The sequence below is a fragment of the Chiloscyllium plagiosum genome, unplaced genomic scaffold, assembly GCF_037043375.1.
Source record: "Chiloscyllium plagiosum isolate Xiang-an unplaced genomic scaffold, Cpla_swu_hap1 HiC_scaffold_5, whole genome shotgun sequence".
NCBI classification, from domain to species: domain Eukaryota; kingdom Metazoa; phylum Chordata; class Chondrichthyes; order Orectolobiformes; family Hemiscylliidae; genus Chiloscyllium; species Chiloscyllium plagiosum.
Window position 1 is genome coordinate 95,307,284 of NW_028270143.1, and position 16,900 is coordinate 95,324,183.

General features: G+C 38.2%; 1 protein-coding gene across 8 annotated transcripts in view; it reads left to right on the forward strand.

Moving 5' to 3' along the window:
• LOC122550321 (zinc finger E-box-binding homeobox 1) overlaps positions 1-16,900 on the forward strand; it is a 178,268-nt gene that overhangs the window by 111,071 nt on the left and 50,297 nt on the right. For 5 of the 8 annotated variants that reach the window (XM_087987504.1, XM_087987510.1, XM_087987505.1 and 2 more), the window contains exons 3-4: positions 7,539-7,601; positions 12,033-12,218. In XM_087987504.1, coding sequence (XP_087843630.1) covers positions 7,539-7,601; positions 12,033-12,218 — 249 coding nt within the window. The remainder of the gene's footprint in view (positions 1-7,538; positions 7,602-12,032; positions 12,219-16,900) is intronic. The other 3 variants (XM_087987507.1, XM_087987506.1, XM_087987508.1) reach the window with 3 other exon arrangements.

Below are 16,900 nucleotides of genomic sequence, written 5' to 3' on the forward strand. Positions count from 1 at the left end.
GAACAGACTGAAATAAAAAAGTGGTGGATTTGCATTGCAGGTGAAAGAGAAGATGAACACAGAAGTAAGGAAGCATATATTAGCTCTGACGATGTGGAATCCGTATAGATTTAGCTAAGAAACACCAGGAGGCAAAAAGGTAGTTAGTGGCATTGTGCATTGATGTGTTAGGGTAATTTGTGAATGGCATTAAATTGGAAATTAGAAATGCATGCAATAAAGTAACATCTATAATTATGGATGCTTTTAATTTGCATAAATATTGGGCAAATCAGACTTGTGACTGCACTCCTCAAGGAGGAATTCATGTAGGGTCTGTGGGATGATTTTCTGGACCAATACTTTGAGGAACCGAAGAATAAGCAATCCTGGACTGTACTTTTTATTTGGAGTGCAGTAGTGTTTATAATGGAGTATCCAATGGGTGGTGTTAGGACCTCTGCTGATTTATATTAATCTTGTACATTGCACAAAACTTCCAAGTATTGTGAACTGTCAAGTAGTTGGTGCAGTACTCAAAAGGATGTGGACAGAGATTAGTAGGGCAGACTTACAAATGGCTAATTAACTTCAATGCAGAGTGTGTGAGATGTGATTTATTTTGGGAGAAAGAATGTGGAAAGACATTATAAACTCAAGGTTGCAATTTTGAAGGATGATGTAAATGGGCATAATCTTAAAGTGGCAGGATAGGTCTGGGCATAAAATTCGTGATGTGAAAGGAAAGACTGTAGAAAAGGTACACTGAAATGGTTTCCAGGATGAGGGACTTTCATTGATAGATTGCAGTAGTTGGGAATATTCTTGGAGAAGACAAGGCTGAAAAGTGATCTAATAGAGCTATTCAAAATCCTGAGGGATTTGGACACAGCAAATGAGGCAAAACTGTTGCTGTTAGTGGAAGAATCGAGAACTAGAGGGAACTGATTTAAGGTAATTGGCAGAAATAATGGTGACTTGAACAGAAATTGATTTCAAGCACCGAGTGGTTAGGATCTGGAATGCATTACCTGAAAGTGTGATGGAAATCAGGTCAGGTGAGGAATTTAAGAGGATTTGAAAGGGAAGAATGTACAAGGCTATAAGAAGAATGCAAGGGAATCACACTGGGTGAATTCTTCCTTCAGAGAGCCAACACAGACACAGCAGTGACTCCTAATTATGACCATTTTAAAATTTGATTGCATATTTATATAGATAATTACATTGTAAATATGGATGTAGGAACATATAAAATGGCAAGAGTTGGCACAGTGCATGCAAATTAAGGTTTCTAATATGTTTGGAGAAAGAATTTGTTGAAAATGTGTTGCTGGAAAAGTGCAGCAGGTCAGGCAGCATCCAAGGAACAGGAGAATCGACGTTTCGGGCATAAGCCCTTCCTCAGGCTTCAGGCTTATGCCTGAAACGTCGATTCTCCTGCACCTTTGATGCTGCCTGACCTGCTGCGCTTTTCCAGCAACACATTTTCAGCTCTGATCTCCAGCATCTGCAGTCCTCACTTTCTCCAGAAAGAATTTGTTCCCAAAAAAAAAGGCCCTTTTCCCATCACTCTTAATTTCATAAACCTTATCAAGTACATGACTTTAATTTCTTAAGTGATTCCACATTATTCCTCCCTCCCACTGCTCTGACTCATCAGCTCCACAACACTGATCCTTAAAAGTCAGTATTCTACCACCAGCGAATGCTGTCTGACTCCTTTGACATTCTCTAAAGGCCATTTTAATGCTTCAGAAACTGAAATATATTTTACATCCTTGCAATGCAAAATTGATTGTCAGTACTCTAGCCAACTGTCCTTACTACACTTGCATCATAGGCCCTCCGTCCAATATTATTAAACAATATTAACCCTGCCCAATAACTACATGCTTGCTAAGCTACATTCTGAAGTGTCTTCTAATATTTTTACTCCTTTCTTGAAAATAAATTTAAAATGAAGCAAAATAAAGGAAAGATAGGAGAGATGCTGGAAAAGCTAAAACTCTCTCCTTTTGTTTCAGAAATAAAAATTAAATTGATCTGATTAACATTTGTCAAGAATGAAACAGTTAACAGAGTGAATTTAATGTGACTTTTCCAGAATTCCAAAATAAGCACAATTGAAATTGCATATCCACACTGAAAAATAACCAAAGTCTCCACTGACTTCCATAGATGATCACATGACTATGTAAATTGTGTATGAAAAAGGTGTAATTTAAATTGATTATTGCCTTGTAATATTACATCCCCTCAATGCATACCCTCAATTCACCATGCACTTCTATCAGTGCGTAAATTTATTTAAATATTTAGCTTGAAAAGCTTGGTGCATTTAAAACTAAGCTTGGGGCAGCACGGTGGCACAGTGGTTAGCACTGTTGCCTCACAGCGCCAGAGACCCGGGTTCAATTCCCGCCTCAGGCAACTGTCTGTGTGGAGTTTGCACATCGATGCGTGGGGTTTCCTCCGGGTGCTCCGGTTTCCTCCCACAGTTCAAAAATGTGCAGGTAAGGTGAATTGGCTATGCTAAATTGCCCGTAGTGTTAGGTGAAGGGGTAAATGTAGGGGAATGGGTCTGGGCGGGTTACTCTTCGGAGGGTCGGTGTGGACTTGTTGGGCCGAAGGGCGTGTTTCCACACTAAGTAATCTGATCAAATTTATAATTTTGTATGCAGTGTATTTTGGTAATTATTAGTGCCACACTGATGTGAACTACAAACTATTTATTAATGTTTAAATTTCATCAGCTAACTAAAAAGCCTTGGAATTTGGTTTGAGATGAAGTCACCGGAAAGTAGCCAAGTTCAATGGGGACTTAAAAGCAATGTCAAAATAACATGGCTGAAACTATTTCTCATACCCTGAAATGGGTGTCCAAGGATAATTATCTGAACGTTAAAATTCTTCATCTGGAATGTTTTGCTGATAATGAGACCTTCAATGTCTCTGGGGGACTGACACTTCTTGATTACAGGTTTGTTGGAATGAAGACTTCAATCAAAACTTGTTGTATGAAGAGGAGGATTGAAAGACCCATCTATATCAAAGAATAATGGGAAGTCTGACAGTGGACCATCAAACTCTGTCAAAAATGGATTTTCCCCATTGTGGGCCAATAGCCAAGATTGACCTGTTAAATCTCTGCTCTGTGAGAGGCCATAATTATAAGCTTGTGGTTTTTGCTACAGCAAACAGTAACATCAAGGTGAAGAACTGACAGAGTGTAACAGCTCTTTCTTTCTAAGTTGTCCAAGTCAGCAGTGATCAGCCCTGATAGAAAACCAACTGAGAACTATGATCTTTTAAAATGTGGCTATCTGTATTGCACACTACATTTTGAAAAGAACTGTAATTTTCTTTTCAATCCACCTTGTCTCACCCATGTACCTTGTTCTGTTTGGTTGCATGCTCAAGTATGTAGCAAAGTTTGGGACTGATTTTTTTTTCACCTTAAAGTTTTCCCTTTACCTTGAATGAGTTTAAATGAACTTTGAAATCTGCCTGATTAGTTGCTTTATAACTTTATTGCATGCCAAGTACTTGTTGAATTGTGGAAAAAAAATCTGTTTAAAAATTTCCAAAAAGAACTTGTACAAACTCAAGGTGTGAAAAGATAGGAATTTTTGTCCTTTCGGACTTGATTGTAATGGTAGCCATAGATCATGCCCAAGCTTTCCTCTATTTGCTGATTATCCTTTTACTCTCCATGTAAAACTGAAGTTGAAATTTGAGAAATGTATGCATGGCTGTTAGTCTTTATTCTTGAGTATTTGATCCATACAGCAGTCCTGAACCCATTTTGTTGAATTCAGTGATGATGGGAATACTTGTAAGAATCTGTAACATTTTCCACCCAACTTTACTTTGCTTCCCTGAAGTAGTTGGGCTATTGCCAACAAAACATGAATAATGATAAATATTTGAAATGAGGGATCATTTGAGAATAAAATCGAATGGACCAGGAAACTGGTGGCTAACTAGCATCTGTGGAATCACACTTCAGAAAGGAGCTGAATCATTCATAAGACAAGTGGGGAGGAAACCAAGTAAATTATTTTTTTTTTTGGCTTTAACTAAAGTTTTTTTGTTTAAGTATTTAGTCTATTTTGAAATATATGGAGCAGATTCTGTAATCTTTCAGCTATCTTGCAATTTGGAGAACTCTCATGGAAGTGACGAACCATGTCAGATTGAGGGACAATTTGATTCTACTATCCCCAAGGATCAGTCCTTAGCCATTCCTATTTTTCAGTTACTTTCTCAGACTTCTTATTTGACATCTGGTACTGGATGAGCAAAATTTCCTCTTTTGAATATTGCTAAGATTGAAGCCATTGTTTTGAATCCTTGCTTCAAACTCCCATCCCTGGCTACAGATTCCATCCTTGTCTCGAGCAATAGTATGAGATTAAGCCAGTCTGTTCACACCCATGGTGCTACATTTGACCCTGAGATAATGTTCTCACCTCTCTAAGACTGCCTGTTTCCACCTCTAGACAATCATTTGACTTCATCTCTACTTCACCTCATCTGCACAAGCCATTGTGCTTTTGTTACATCTGGACTAATAACTGTTATATCACACTCCAGGTTGGATTCCCATGTTCTACCCTGAAGCTGAGGTAATCTAAAACTCAGCTGCTGATGTCTTAACTTGTAACAAGTCCTAGTCCTGAATTACTTCTTTGCTTACTGACCTATATTGGTCAAGCAACATTTTGATTTTAAAGTTCTCTTTTTAAAATTCCTTTGTGGCCTTGCCTCTCCATATCCCTGTAATCACTTGACATCATCTCAAGTCACCTGAAATATCTGTACCCCTTTAATTCTGCGCTCTTATGCATTTCCTATTCTAATAGCTCTGCCTGTAGTGGCCGTGTCTTTAATTGTCTAGGTCCTCAAGTCTCAAATCCTTTCCCTAGAATTATCCTCACTCCTGTAAAGCATTATCTGTGTCGTGTTTTGTTCTATAATCTTAATGTGCAGACTTTTGAATGTTTCGTTATATTTCAGGCATGATACAAATGCAAGAGGTTTTCATATTCCTTGTGTAACTTTTGACTGTATGTGCATCCCTGTAGATAGTAATTTATGCAATTCCCAAGTTTTAAAAATTTTGGGTTGTCTACCAAATGTAGATTTAAATCGTGTTTAAGGCCACATGTCTCATGAAATTGGATCTGATGGCTTCAGGTAACAGAAAAAAGGATGTGTAGATCGTTACAGGAGTACTACCTGGCAAAGTGTAAGCTTAATGCTTATTCCTCCAACTTTGTTCTGTACCAGTAGTTATATCTGCATTACCCTTGATAGGCAAGGAATAAGTGTGCTATTATTCCATCTAAAGGGGAAAGTTCCGAAGACAGAAGAAATAGCATAGGTAACTCAACTGCTTTTTCTCGAATAGGTTTTGCTTTTAGCGGAATTGATTAAAATGCAGCTTTTATAATCCCTCCTAAATAACAAGATCTGTCCTTTAATGATAGCATGTACTGTTTGGTCAAAATTCTGTGCAAGACTGCCAGTTGAGTCGTGTCTCCATGCTGAGGAAGGTGCTGTTTGCCACGAAGGATGTCATCTTTATAGTATTAAATGAAAGGTGATAGATATGAGGGCTCTTAACTACTGGTAAAACATTAACTTAAAAGTGTGTTGCAGTGTAGCATTTTGTAAGTAGCTATTTGTTTATTGCAGTCTGCCAATTAATTGAAACATTTTCATGCCATTCTTCCATAATAGGCACTCTCTGTTTCTTCCTATAACAGTGGTTGAGTAATTCTTGTTACCTGGCATGGATATGGTTCATACACCAACGAAAAAGCGTTACTTTTAATGACTCATGTGGAAACTTTGTGGGAGGCACAAAAGGTACTTGCGTGCCATTTCACTTGCATTTCAGTTTTGTTGGCACAGAAAATATTACCACCGCTCTGTCTTCAGAAATTCCAAGTACTTATATTTTTGGCAGTTCGAGAAATGACTGTTAACTATAACTTTGCAAAGTGTATGGAACAAAAAAAATATATTTAGAAGTCATAATCTATTATGAAATGTTACCATGGATTTGAAGGTAGCTTGCATTTTGATTCATGTTCCAGTATAATGGAAAGTCTCTGCACCTTCTATCTTTTTTATTTTCAATTAACTTTAATGCAGTTGAATCAATGCTGAGATAGTTGTAACATTGGACTTGTGATTTCAAAGACTAGAATTCAAAATTTGGAGAATGTGAATTCAACCCCATCATAGTGGTTTCAGAAAACTTGAATTTAAAAATTGTGGAACTAAAAGCTGTGCATCAATAAGATTGTCAGTGAAACTGTCTAATTACTCTAATCTAGATTGTCCTCCAAACTGTATGTGACTGCAAACCACTTATGTATCAAGCTAAACGGGACAGACTGCAGGAATTCAATGAGGTCCCAACTTGCCACTAAGTGCATCAAATGCAATAAAATCCTGAAAATGGATTTTTAAAATAACTTATTAATAAGGATAAATAAGAGTTCAGTTTAAAAAGTAGGATGCTTATGTATAGCAAGTTAAAAATCACACAACACCAGGTTATAGTCCAACAGGTTTAATTGGAAGCACACTAGCTTTTGGAGCGCCGCTCCTTCATCAGGTGATATCTATGATGTTGGACTATAACCTGGTGTTGTGAGATTTTTAACTTTGTACACCCCAGTCAAACACTGGCATCTCCAAATCATACATATATAGCAAGTCTTACTAAATGTTTTCTTCCGATTGAAGTCAAGTGCTACCTTTTCAGGCTTTCACCTTAAAAACATAAAAGAAAGGAAGCAGCTGCAGTGAAATGGTTTCACATGGGCCTGCCTCATAGGAAGCGGGTTTCCAGGTTATGTCACTGTCATCGTAATCTAATGTTATGAAGATCACAAGACTGCTACATATCTCTGCACACTTTTACGTCAGCTGCTGTGCTTGAAATGTTTTGCGGCTGTATTTATTTCAAGTGCCTTGCAACAGAAGTGTTTTAACATCTAGAAAAGCTTAAAGATTAGGAAAATTCAATCTAGTTCACTGATTTTTTTTTTGTCACTAGTATTTCTGTAAAATAAATAGTTTACATAAACTAAATCAGTTTTCAAGCACTTTACATGTAAACTGATTGCAAATTGGATGAGCAATGGATAATACAATACGATTTTGCAAAGCTGTTCTTATTCCTAATTCCAGAATAACGTGTAATTTTTCCATACTTCATTTAATTATAGCAGTGTGGGATTTTAATTTCTAAACCCTGTTGCCATGTTATGTTAGTGCTTCACTGTGGTACCAGAACTGAAGTCACTATGGCTTGATGACTACTACTAAGAATGTTCTGTTCTGTTGAAACCTACTGCAGCAGAGTACAGATATAAGCAACAAAGTGGAGTAGACACGAGTTTTGAAGGCAATACCCAGGAAGCTGGTTTTGTCATTGCATGTTCATCAGAACAGAGAAAGATGCGCTTCTTCAATTAATTGAGCTGTATTCATCACCATTTGTTTTGGGGTTTGACACCAATCACTTTGTGTTTTAGGAAGGAAAGAAAATGCAGACAACCTGGGGCCTGAAGCTCAGACACGCAGTGATGGTTGCACAGGTACAGACTAAATCTTTTATACAATTGTTTAAAAGATATATTAATGACTTGGAGAAAGGAAATTAATGTACTGTGGCCAAATTTGCAGACGACAACAGTGGAAAGTCAGGCTTATGGGAGGGATGCAAACAATTTAGAGTTACTGATCAGTTAGACGAATAGGCAAAAGTTGACAAATGGAATATAATATGGGAAAATATTAACTTTATTTTGGAAAACAAAAGAACAGTATTTAACTGGAAAAAGAGTACAGAAAACTGCAATGCAAAGGCTGCACTTGTGCAAAAATACCAGAAATCTAGCACACAGGTGCAGCAGGTAATCAGGATGTCTAATGGAATGTTGGACCTTCGCCAAACTGAGCATGGTGAGCTGAACATCACCTCCTTCCCCTCTCTTTGCGTGCACATCCCCTGAAAAAACCCACCTTAAGCAAAAGAGAGCCTTTTGCCTTAGGGCTCCAATGCCACTGTTTCTCTAAATGCTGATTGTCTTTGGCCTCCAGTCTGACCAGTCTTGGCAAATCCTATCCTGTTCCCGACCCTTCCCAGTATGCAATCTGCTGCTGAGATTAAAAGGGTTGGGTGGATGACTGATTTTTGATATTCAGGTTGTTGATTCCAGCGAAACTGTTAAGTTGGATCCAACAGCTAAGTGAGGAGGCAGTTCTGACGAAGAGTCACTGGACTTGAATGTTAACTCCACTTTCTTCCCACACATGCAATTTCTGTTTTTGTTTAATTTTCACCATCTGCAGTTTTTTTTCGTTTTATGATAGTTTTGAATGCTGAGGGCTGGTGCTCAATGGCCAGATGGCCTACTCCTGCTTCAACTTTGTTTCCAACTGGACATGGAAGTAGCCCCTTTCTATCAGAGTCACATCTTTGAGGATGCACTTCTTCAAGCTTGCTATTTAAAAAAAAAATCAGTGCAGCACCTGCTGATCAAGAGGGTTACCACAACCCTTTAACTTTCTTACCTCCTGGTTCCCTCCACTCTGCTTCCGAGGACATCTCTCAGTTTGCAATACACTACATTATTAAGCAGTCATTCACTAGAATCTTGTTTACCAGGACTAATCATCACCTTCCCATCAACTCCAATTGGTGACATGAAAGAACTTTGAGATATACATTGTGTAGAGTTTCCTTCATGTCATGGAAGTAATTGATTGGACATATTACTGTCAGAGCACCAAAATACTAGCCAGCAACATTCGCAAATTAAGTTAATATGGACCTATTGTGTAATGTGGATTGCATGATTTTTGCGTGGTACTCTGGTAGCTGATGGGTTCTTAGCTGATAATATTGAGCCATCCCACCCTTCCACACACCTGACAGAATCATTTCCAAGTGTTGAGGAACCTATAATTGCACACATAACTCATGAGGACCCGCTGCAACTCAGTGAATGTATACTTCAGACCATGGAACCAGAAGGATAATTATTAAGCACTTATTTGCATTACAGAAGCAAAACTTCAGCTATCTAGATCAGTCTTAGTGCTCTTGATGATAAATGTCCACAGTAGATCTTCAGTGTCATATTAGTTGGCTGCATCTGTACAAATACCTTATAGAGAAACCTGTATTTGAAAGAGATGCTGCATCAGCAGTCTTCATTGGATGTGGAAGACTGGTGGATATCATGCACTCAGAGATGTGAACGACGAGTTCATCGCTAAGCAATTCTGGTGATTCTTACATTCCACTCTAGTAGATCTAATGTTCTTCAAATACATTCTTCACCATTCCCTTCATCCTGAATGTTTTCAATGTTTGTTTGTTCAGATAAGTTGTATCATAATAACAGGCTGGCAGTGTAGACACAGCTACTATAAAAATGCAAAACACTTCAATATGTAAGAGATAAAAAAGATTTATTTCCCAAAAGTCAGAATGGTCATGGAAAATTGGACATCAGCAGGCACCATTTATGAGAGTATAGTTTGAAGTTGTGAAGTTTGCTGCACGATTTTAGTTGAATGTGTAGACATGTGAGACAAAGGCATCCTCCTTGGAAGTACTCTTACATTATCTATCTTCATTAATCATGACTCTGCCAGAATGAGGGAGATACTACAAACTTATCCACTTGTCCTGGTTCTCTGCCTGCAGAAGGAATTTATTCACTAGATCAGTGGAGATGTGTGAGGCTTATATAACTTTATGTATTTGATGCTGAAGGTTGTAAAAGAACTAAAATGAGGAGGTGATGAATTTAAAGACACATTTCTCATGTAGTAAAGAAATGACTGGAGTTGTTGGAGATTTTGATGGTGGTAATATGTATGGCGAGTTTGTTAGTAAGTTGTGCATAAAAGAAGTTTAAGAAGAGATGGTGTCAGCAAGGACAATTAGAGTGCCCTTGTTGTTCGTGGAAGGATATGGTTAAACAAAGGAGTGAATGAGATTAGCGTGGAATGCGTTGAAGTTATCCGGTCAGGTAGAGGATGATAGAGCCTTGCTACATTTGAGAGCTTATTAAAGTTCTTCTTGATCTAAAGCAAGATCCTGAATATGTCAGCTACCTTTTATTTAAATCTGCTGGATGATGGCCCTGAGGATTTTCATGCAGACCATAGAAAAAAAGAAGTGTTTCCGTTTCCTTTGAGGCATTAGAAATCCTAGCAGGAATCTTTTGGATCTGTTTCCTAATGATCTTCCAACAGAATAACATGGAAATGTGGCCTTAATTTCAGCGTGACATTGTCACCTTAAAGAAGCTTTTAAAGATGGTCCAGAGAAAATGAGTACATTGTCCATTTTTGTATTGTGATCAGGAGTGCAGCATTCAATCATATTAAAATGATGCTCTGGAATTAAAATTGCGGTGGCTTCACACTAGCAATATTGTAGCTTACTACTTATTCTGCAATTCCATACCTAACATTACCTAACATTATTAATGTTGCTTATTCAGCAACTTTCTGCATCTTAAATATTTGAATTTATTCTCTCTTTAGTGGGCAGTCAGTTGACCTTTGAGAACAGTTGGATGCCATTGAATATCTAATCTGTAATCTTGCCACACTGTTTCAGAATTAGCAGAATAAATTAAGTTTGATTAAAACACAATTTCTAAGCATTCCATAAGAGGGAGGAAAGAAAGTAACTGAATTTGAATAGGAGAGCTTTTGTTGCTCTTATAGTTGTGTTGAGGACCTTGTTGCCCATTTTCTGTCTCCTGTAGGAACATTTCCTATCACCTTCACGTCTCTGAGCCCAAGTTAGGAAGTGAATGGGCAAACCTGTATGATTATTTATTCACACTGCTTATGTCATAAATTAGTGTTTTTAGTTATCCTTGGATTTGATTTCTAGTTCAACACTGCAAAATATACTAATGTTTTCATTTTGTCTTTTGGGTGCTGAGCAAGTGTTATAATTAGTTTCACTTTTTGTGTTTATTCAATAGTTGTCTTGCACAAAAAGCATTTTCCACTGGCCAAGCATTAACGTTTCAATGGCGAATAATTCTACTGTAACTGTCTGGAGCTACCTTTCACTACCTCCGCCCCAGTTTCAGGTTTAAATAAAGCGTCATTTGCTGGTCTCAAAATTAATAAAGTAAGTCCTGGTTTAATAGGTCAGGGATGATTTAATTAACCCTGATATCAGTTTGAAATAAGCAGTAAACTGCAACATTCATTAAGCTGACTGCTTCAATAATTGCACATTCTCACTGTATCCTGTGGCTTATTTTTTTTTCTGAAATGAACTTTGTCAGACACACAACATTTGAATATAGCTCAATTCCAAATCCTTACTGTGAAGAACATGAATCTAAAACTCCAAAATTAATTAGTCAATTTCTGGCAAAAATAGCGTTGCAGGAATACTGTTTAAGATTTGACCACAGCCCATACTGTCCCTGTCACTGATTTGCAAAATTTGATATGCATTGTATTGCTTCCATATATATGGCAGTCGTTCTTTTGAACAGAAATAATATGCATTTAAATAGTCAACAAGGTTTTAAAAAAAAATTGAGACATCCAGAACTACCCAATTCATTTATGTGGTTCCATGAGCTCTTCAGTACACAACAGAACATATTCTGTTGAGACCCAAATTTATAATTAAGTCATGAGATGACATCTTCAGCATTGCAACATTCCGTGTTCCACTGAAATATCATAGAAGTAATATGATTAAAATCGTGACTGTAGTTTGAAGTTAGAATCTCTTCAAAGCAAGAACACTCAACTAAATGTTTTGACATTTACTGTTTAAAACCAAACTTCTGGTAATTTTAAAAAAAACAATTGATGGTATACAAATAGGCTATTTTACCAATTGTGTCTGCTAAATGTAGACTGTAAATATGCTTTTGAAGCATATACATGGGTTCAGTAATGTTTAGGTTTTATTTGTTTTGGGAATGTGCTTTTCAATAACAGTGAATATATTTTGATATTTCATGAAGAAGGCTGTGATTCCGATGGAGAGAACTGCTTTCACAATTCAACTGCAGGAGATGAACAGAACAATGAACATGATCCAAACGTTCAAGAATACCTTCAGCAAGGAGACACTGCTGTCATTTTCCCTGAAGCACCAGAAGAGCAGCATAGACGAGGTACACCTGAAGCTTGTGGACAAGAAGAAAATGGTAACTTCATTTTAAAAAAAAAAATGCATTTAAAGGATTGATTCTAAAACATGAGGTTATTTCGAATACTTTCTAAAGGCAAGATTTATTGTTTATTTTTAACTGCATGTTAAGACGATGCACTCCAGTGAAATCAAATATTCAGATCTTGTACTGAATGAATACTGTTGTGACTTCAAACAGCAACAACCATTTTCCTTTGTGAATGGTATGACTCTTAACCTTTGGAAAGTGTTCCCTTAATTCCCATTGAATATCTTTTTTTTTTAGGGCTTTTTGAAGTCACATGAGGTAAAATGCTGTATTGATGTCAAATGCAATTGCTCTCACTTTGTCTGGTGTTCAGCTCTTTACTCCAGCTTTGACTTGGGGTTGTCAGTGTGGGTAATGACGGTGGAGGAAGGTGTTCCTGCTTTGAATTTGAGTTTGACAATGTTAAGTCCTCAGGGCTGTGTGGTATTGTTCCTCCAGCTTAACTGGAGTACTGCAGCAGGCCTGAGACCACCCCAGCTCCTGTTCTGTGTGGGTTGCTCCCAGCACAGTCAACCCATTTTCAACTATTCTTAGCTCCTGTTAGTAGCCATAGAACCATATAAACGATAGACTACAGAAGGGGACCATTGAGTCCATCTTCATCATGGTGACCCAGATGCCCTTTCAAAACCCGTCTTGCTGCACATGGCCCATAGCCCTGCAGTTTACAGCATTTAAGGTGCTCATCCAAGTAAGTTTTAAGAGTTTAGAGTCTAAGTTCCATCACCAACTCAGACAACGAATTCCAGACATCCATTATCCTTTTCCTCACATCCCTTCTAATCCTTCTTCAACTGAGCCACACGACAACTCAGTGGTTAGCACTGCTGCCTCACAGCGGCAGGGACCCAGGTTCGAATCCAGTTTCGGGCGACTGTCTGTGTGGAGTTTGCACGTTCTCCCTGTGTCTGCGTGGGTTTCCTCCGGGTGCGTGGGTTTCCTCCCAAAGTCCAAAGCTGTGCAGGTTAGGTGAATTGGCCATGTAGGTTATTAGTGGTAAATATAGGGTGGGGGAATGGGCCTGGGTGATTATTCTTCAGAGGGTAAGTGTGGGACTTGTTGGGCCGAAGGGCCTATTTCCACACTGTAGGGAAACTAATTCTTAGCTTTAATCGATGATCTCTGGTTTTTGAACTCTCTGTCAAAGGAAACCAGTTCCTACTGTCTATCTCTCCCTCACTCAATATTGTATTCCTCAATAATGTCACCCCTCAGCCTTCTCTGTTCCACAGCAAACAACCCTAATCTCTCCAATCTTTCCTCGTAGCTACAATTCTCCAGCTCTGGCAACATTCCAATAAATCCTTTGCACTCTCTCCAGATTCATTAGTTCTTCCTGTAATGTGGTGACCAAAACTGCACACAATATTCCAGTTGTAGCCTTGCAAACGTCTTATAGAGTTTCAGCAGCATATCCCTATTTTGTATTCTCTGCTTCTGCCAATGAAGTAGAATATTCCACATGTCATCTTTAAAACCTTATTTTCCTATATCGCTATCTTTAGAGACCTAAACACTTGCTCGCCAAGCTGTCTCACTTCATCTACTCTTATCAGTATATTCCTGTTTGTTCTGGATTCCCTTTTACTGTTTGATCTTCCTAAATGCATTACCTCAATGTTATCAGTTGAATTCCATCTGCCACTTTCCTGCCCACTCCACCCATCCATCTATATCATTTTGGAGATTAGAGCCAAACTATGCAATACATGGCCAATTTTTGTCGTCTGCAGATATCCCAATGATGTTGGGGGGGGGGGGGGGGCGCAGATTCGACATCATAGCTGATTAAAAGAAGTCAGGAAATGTATCAAAGAAAAAGAGAGCCTATAAAGTGGGCAAAAGCACTGGGAAATCAAAGATTGGGAAGACTACGAAAACAAATAGAGGATAACAAAGAGAGAAATAAGGAAGGAGAGGATCAAATATGTAGGTAGGCTGGCCAGTAATATTAGAAATAATAGAAGTTTCTTTCAATACATGAGAAACAAATGGGAGGCAAAAGTCTCTCTCTCTCTCTCTCTCTCTCTCTCTCTCTCTCTCTCTCTCTCTCTCTCTCTCTCTCTCTTTATTTGCTCAGGAATGTGGGCATCAGTGGTAGGGCCAGGATTTATTGACCATCCCTAATGGCCTACAGGGCAGTCAAAAATCAATCACATTGCTGAGACTCTGGGGTCACTTGTAGACCAGCCCAGGTAAGGATGACAGATTTCCTTTGTTAAAGAATCCAGATGGGTTTTTCAGACAATTGTCAATGGTTTCATGGTCATCAATTAGACCCTTTATTGAATTTAAAATCCATCATCTGCCATGGCAGGATTTGAACCCAGGGCCTCTAGATTAGTTCTCTAGTGATAATACCACTAAGCCACAAGCTCACCCTTTTCTCACTGTCCTATTTTTATTTCTCTGTGTGACATGTTATTGATCAGGCCAGGCCACCTCAAAATATTTTAAGCCTTGACCCTAACTACTACTACTTTTGAAGGTAGTTGTGTAGTGGATATTCCAGGTTCGTGAAAGCATTTAGCTTTAAGATAAACAGAATTTATTATTGAAACACGATCAAAAGAAAACTGAATTTAGAACAAGTTAACTACTGGAAAACTAAACTGACCTGATATAGCAATTAAACTAATTAACTGTTCCAATCCAGTAACATCCCATAAACACACCCCTTGGCAAAAAGATAAATTCAAACACACTCTTACAATCAGGAAGGAACAACTTCCATAGAGAGATTTCAGAAGGAAGTCAGAGGAATTCTTTACTGAAGCTTGCAAATGCCCTGGACCCTCACATCTTGTGACTGTTACAACTAAACCAAACTAGGGTAAAAAACTTGAACTGGGAGAACTGGCCACTCCCCTTCCATTGTTAAAATAGCCTCTTCTGGGACTTTTCGGCACTCTGCCTTTACTGCCTATCTTGAAAAAAACCAAGGACAAAATAACCTTTTTCTCAACTGACAGCTTCGTCACAGACATTGAGGAGTACTAATTCATCAGGCGATGTAGATGTGATGGGGGTTGGCACATGGCAATCTGGAGGTATGCTTTCCCATGATTAATCTAATGTCATGCGGCTCCATGGGATTTTGAGTTGATGCTAAGAATCCCCAGAGCAATACCCTCCCAACTGTACACAATTGGGCCTTCAACTCTGGTGGCCTGATCTGTCAGTAGGACAAGGCAAACCGAGGACTGGAGATGGTGTCTGGGAAGTAGTCATTTTCACAAAATCATGTTAGGCTATTGCTTAAATAGACTGTGGGACTTCTCTTCCAATTTTGATTATAAGCCCTTCAATGTTAGGAGGATTTTGCAGGGATGGTGGGACTGTATGCGTCATCATTGTTTTTGGTGCCTTGGTTGATGTTGAGCAGTCTGTTCTGTTTAATTCCTTTGATTAGACTTTGTAGGGTATTTAAGATTCACCCATATTGCTGTGGATTGTGAGATCCTTATAGCCCCGGCCGTGAGAGTTGGAGATTTTCTTTTCTGTAATATTAGTGAACCAGATGGGTTTTACGATAATGGACAATGATCTTGTGATTGCCATTTGACTAGCTTTTAGTTCAAGTTAGTTATTAATTGAATTCAAATTTAACCACATGTTGTGGTAGGAATTCGTATACACGTCCTCAGAGCATTGCCTGAGTCTCTAGGTTATTTATCCAGTGACAATACCATTACACCACCACCACTTTTTCAAAAGCCTTTTCAAAACTTTTATTCTCAATCTTTCTTTAGTCACCACTCCTTCTCATCATTACTACATTTCTCTGCCTCTGTTTATTTCCATCTTTGGAGACAATTTGTTGATACAGATCATGTTCAGTGAGTGTACTACATAGCTTGTAAAAACCAACTGTATTTTTAAAAAATATTACCTTGACATTTATTGTAGTGATATCCTGTCGGTACAATGTAAAAAAAAAAAGTTGTTACATAAAGGGAAAGGTCAGGTCAAGTTAAACTTGCTAATGCTAGATATTCCAACACAGTGAAATTAAAAATTCAATGGCCCTTTAAAATTACCCAATTATTCGTGATCAAATTTTAGGAATAACTGATATTAGATACCAAATATATAGTTTAAAAAGGAATTAACAATTTATTAATACTATAACTTTAGCAGAGCAAAATTAAATAATGTAATCAAATTAATGTCTGTGATTTAAACCCAAACTTTGAACATAGGCCCCCAGTCAGACAGACACAGTTAAGGGGTAAATAAGAGTAGTAACTGGACAGTCCCCTTGAAAATTTTCATACGATGATTGCTAAACCTCCCTGCAGCCGTTGGATAATGAGCTTCATCAAAAGTTGTCCACAATGGCAGAGCCAACATGTTGGGATTGTTAGGGCTCCTGAACCCAAACATTCTAGGCTACATGAATCGCGCTGGTGCACGCTGTCGTCTTCTGTTCAGCAGCTTTTACATCTTTGCGGCCTTCTGCCTAAAAAAAGTCTGAACATGTTTATTCTTTAGGGTTTTTTTTTTGATATTCTCTTTCTTTGGTCAGCATTGGCCCCCTTTAATTGACCTTCCTACCATCCAAGCAGCTGGCACTCCTCGAGTATAGTACATCTCAGGTGCTGGAACATTTGTATCATTTCTAGAAAAATGATCAACGTGCAATTGAG